Consider the following 4,642-nt stretch of genomic DNA (forward strand, 5'->3'; position numbering starts at 1 on the left):
CACTCAAGTGTTTTGTTTTCTTTTCTCTGCCTTACACCTGTCTATTACACTTCACACACATTTCACAGTTTGTATGTAGTGTACCTGAGGCAGCGGACGTGGAAGGAAACTTTCCTCATCCTTCAACAAACCTTGTCCGCTCACCACATTGTGTCCGCTGTTCTCAGGTGATCCTTTTCATCTCTTTTATCTTCTTCTTCTTTCCTCCTCTCATATTTGTTCTCATTCTTCTGTTGTAAAATGAAATCATCCTTCCACAAACCTTTTCTGCTGTCCTCAGGTGAGTCTTTTCATCTCTTTTCTCTTCTCCTTCTTTCTTCCTCTCATCTTTGTTCTTGCTCTTCTGTTGTGCAATGAAATCATCCTTCCACAAACCTTGTCCGCTCACCACATCTTGTCCGCTGTCCTCAGTCCCAGTTGAGCTCAACATGTTGCAGCAGTGCAATTCATGCTTTTAATAGGTACTAGAGGCCAAAGCGGCTACACTGCTGCAGGGCCTACGCGCACGGCCCCGTCCAACCCCTCCTCCACCCCCTTGTGAGACTTTTTTTTGCACAGCAGTACCCATCCCAAATCATCACAGAGTGCAAAGTGTAGAATAAAACATACTAATAGTGACATTATGTAGTTCAAGAGGCATATGTAGGAAAATAAAAGGGCATAAAAACATCATATTAGAACAAGCCAAAGTAGAATTTGGGTGGCAAAAGAAGCGGGGAGGGTGTTAGTTTGTCATTACAAGTTAGGAGACAAAACTGAACCAATTATCACCAGGGAAGAAAGTGTGGCACTTTCTAGAGAGTGCCAGGCCATAATTTTGTATGTAATTTGGTCTGATATGAGTTCAATGTTAAATTCAAATCCTTGTTCACTTTCTTCCCAATACAAGTGTCAAGTATTGTAGTTCAAGTTTATGTGAAATGATCTTTCACTCAATGACAACCCGCAAGCATCTCTCTGCTGAAGTTTTTTTTTTTTTCATCATCCAAGTTTCTTAAATCCACACAAATGTGGAAACCTAGATCTAAGTTTTGGTGTATTTCTAATTTAAAAAGAAAACAACAGAAGAGCACACAATTTGGACAATAGACACAGCAGTTGAAAATATCCCCAAAGACCCAAAGGCCCTATGGATGACCCTCCAGCTGTGCCAGAGCAACAAGCAAAAAAGGGCCAGTTGTGAAAGACTGTGAAAGAGCTGTCAAGAAGGGGCCTAATTTGGGGCGGACAAAACCGGATCCTCTGGGGTAACAATTAACACAATCCTACTTTCCTTAAATATTCAAGCTCAGCAACTTGGAACCACTCACCATGTCCTTGACAACACCACACTTGCTTTATCCTTGCCAATGCCACACCAACACCCACAGACACCCACCATGTTGTTGCCAACGCTCTTCATACCCTTGCCAACACCCACTGTATCCTTGCAAACACCCACTGTATCCTTGCCAACACCCACCATATCTGCTGAACTCGCACCAATCCAGTCTATAGTCACTCCAGCAAGCTCAGCAGCAGCAGCAGGGCTTCAGTGCCAACACTTCCCTCCACCACAACCGTCTCCCTTCCAACGCAACTTCAAACCCAACAATAGGCCAACAGTCTTGGTCCTTGTAACACCACATAAACCTGCACTCCCGACCATCCCACCAAATGGCTCTGCACCAACCAGCGCAATTGCCCTGCTGATCCCAACCTTGACCCGCGCAATAACATCATCAAAAATGGCCTGGCTGGTATGGACCATAATCCTGCCCTCAGCATCTCACCCTCCCCTGTTCTGTCTCATCTGCTGGGCCGGGTAGCTGTCAAATCAAACAATTGTGCATGGACTTTTTTTATAAATTTTTTTCTGTCTATAAATGGCTGTGGTTTGACACTCCTGGCGTTGAGTTGCTAGCAGCCCAACACTCATAACTTTCGAACCCAAACCCAACCCATCCGTATACCAGCTCATATTGTCAACATCGACGCGCCCTTCTTGCAGCCGTTCCAACAGCATCAGGAGTCGCACCACCACAGCGGAGGAGGGCCGCCCGGTCTGGCCGCCGCCACTGCCGCTATCCCATGAAGAGGGGGCCCAGCACAGTTTTCCCTCCAGCTGCAAACCCTTCTTTTGAATACTAATTTTCTCCTTGACCTTGAACCAGATACCTTGCCCGGTAATAATATATATGAAGAAAGAAGGTGTACATTGCATGACAATTTTTAACCCCCACATCAAGAAAGTCCTTGACATTGGCCTTGTCCATACCCTCATCCACAACAGGTACACACCTCTCTCTCCTAAATAAGTACTTGTCCGGGTGGCTGGCTCATCCTTTGTTTTCTTTTTGGTTGCTAGCCTTGTCTGTTGTGTCAAGCTCTCCCCCGATGGAACCATCCTTGCTTCCAGCTGTAATAGGCATACATTGCGCTACAACACCCGCACTGGGACCAAGATTTCTGTCAGCAACTATCCCCATCTTAACCAAGTGCGCCATTGCAACTGTTTTTTTTGGTTGGTTTTGCATTCAACTCTTGGATGATGCGCTGTGGTGGACAATCTGGTACACGCGTAGGATCCAGCTTTTTTTTTTGCCGCGCACGGCGCGCGCCGGAGGGCGTCAGGATTCAAGACATCAAGGCCTCAAGATTCTCAGCCCTCAAGGTTTTTTTCAAGACTCAAGGGCGCGGCGCGGTGCGCATCCTCAAGACATTTCAGGTTTTCTTTTTCCTCTCTTTTCTTTTGGTTTTGTTTTCTTGGCTCTGTTTTCCTGTTAGTTTATCTTTCATCATGTTGTTGGTTTTTTTTATCTTTCACTCTGCGTGCTTTGGACAGGTTTGGATGAGGAGGGTTGGTCTTGGTTTCTGTTTTTGTTGTTGTTCTGTCCTGTTTCCTGTCTTGTCTTGTTTGTAGCGCGCGTGTGCGCGCTAGGTTGTGATGAGCTGTCTGTTAGATGTCACAAGCTCCAGGGTTTGAGTTCAGTTTGAACTCCGGCTTTGGAGCGGCATGGACCTTCTCTGAACCATAATTTTCAGTCTTCCATCAAAATCTTAAAGTTTATTATTCCTGGCGTCTTCCGCCCGTATCTCTGAGTTTCTCACATCTTCAAAGTTCAGTTTCCCCGCAACGACGATCCCCTCCAGCTATCTGGTTTAGATCACACCCCGCCGGCAGTATCCCCGGCTCTCCTCTCAACAAAAACCGCCGACGCGCAATTCCAGCTGTCGTAAAATTAATCCCCCCCCTACGCTACACGATTCCCACAGCGCTCACTCACGGCCAATCACCCCGGAGGGCATACGCAGCCTACTCTCTCTTTTCTTTCCCCTCCCCGAACTGCTGCCGGCCTAGCACCGGCCAGAGTTCCATAGCGCATGGTACTCAAGTCGCCAAAACTCTATCCGCGTGCCATTTAGTCTGGACTGTAGGGGCAGGTGGTACTGGCAATCTCCAAATGTATTGATAGTCTTGGCATGCTTGGCATCTCTTTTGCCACTCCAACCCGGCAGGGACCTCACCAGGAAACTTGACAGACAGCTTGATGGGGAGGGAGAATGCAGAGCTGGAGTGGCAGGACAATCAACTGGCAGAGATCAATGACCGCCTTGGCAAGCTCACCCATGAAAAACTGCTCATCCTTGCCCCTTTTTACGCATCACAGGGACAAATGTCAACCGCAATAAATAGCACAAAAAGGAGAAAAAAATTGATCATGATATGTAACAACAATGTTGCTGCTTTAATATTTTTCTTATTTTATTTAATCATTTTGGTGGTTGCAATGCTTGTGTTTTATTCTATTTATCTTGCAATAAAATGAGAAACCACAGAAGCGCGCGGTGAGCTAGGGAGGCCGATGATGGGAGGCCGACGGACAAGAGAAAGGAGGAGGAAGAGACTATGCACCTGAGAAACCACAGAAGCGCGCGGTGAGCTAGGGAGTCCGATGATGGGAGGCCGACGGACGAGAGAAAGGAGGGGCAAGGGACTATGCACCTATTGAGGTGCGGGGACAAGACTCGGAGTTGAATGAGTATCATTGCATAGTGAGCAGAGAAAAGAGAAAGAGACAGAGAAGCGGAAAACAAAGCGATACCTGAGAAACCACAGAAGCGCGCGGTGAGCTAGGGAGGCCAACGGACGAGAGAAAGGAGGAGGAAGGGACTATGCACCTATTGAGGTGCGGGGACAAGACTTGGAGTTGAATGAGTGAGGAAAGAAAAGAAAAGAAAGGGGGGACAATACAACTGGCTAGACTAAATACATGACTCAGAACCCTAACCGGATGATGACTAAGGTTGTACTGGATCCACATGCTCATCCTACTCGCCGCAGTCATCTGACTAGGCCGCGTACCTGAATGTAGCCTAACCAATCATAAATGAATATGGTTGTCAACTTGCAAAAAAGGCTAAAAAGAAATTATGTACGACTAAAAAAACACAACCATGGATGAGCCATTACATAACCAGATGACCTTTCATAGCCAAGCAAGCACGTGCCAAGATTTCTCACTGGCATGCTGGCAAGGCATCACCTCCGGCTGCCCAGTCGCATCGCCGGGAAGCGGGCACACGGTTTAACTGCTTGCAGGAGTCTTGCCCAGAATCACCGCCCAGCAAGCGGAAAGGTTGGTTATTCTCATTGATGAGC

At 47.1% G+C, this 4,642-nt stretch overlaps 1 protein-coding gene across 1 annotated transcript; it reads left to right on the forward strand.

The window, feature by feature from the left end:
* Positions 1 to 1,379: 1,379 nt before the first annotated feature.
* Positions 1,380 to 1,620, forward strand: PtA15_7A765 (uncharacterized protein; the record flags this gene model as incomplete). Its single annotated transcript, XM_053171406.1, has 2 exons — positions 1,380 to 1,421; positions 1,498 to 1,620. The coding sequence occupies 2 exons, from the start codon at positions 1,380 to 1,382 to the stop codon at positions 1,618 to 1,620; spliced, it is 165 nt and encodes a 54-aa protein (XP_053022591.1).
* Positions 1,621 to 4,642: the final 3,022 nt, after the last annotated feature.

The sequence above is a fragment of the Puccinia triticina genome, chromosome 7A (genome assembly GCF_026914185.1).
Source record: "Puccinia triticina chromosome 7A, complete sequence".
NCBI lineage: Eukaryota > Fungi > Basidiomycota > Pucciniomycetes > Pucciniales > Pucciniaceae > Puccinia > Puccinia triticina.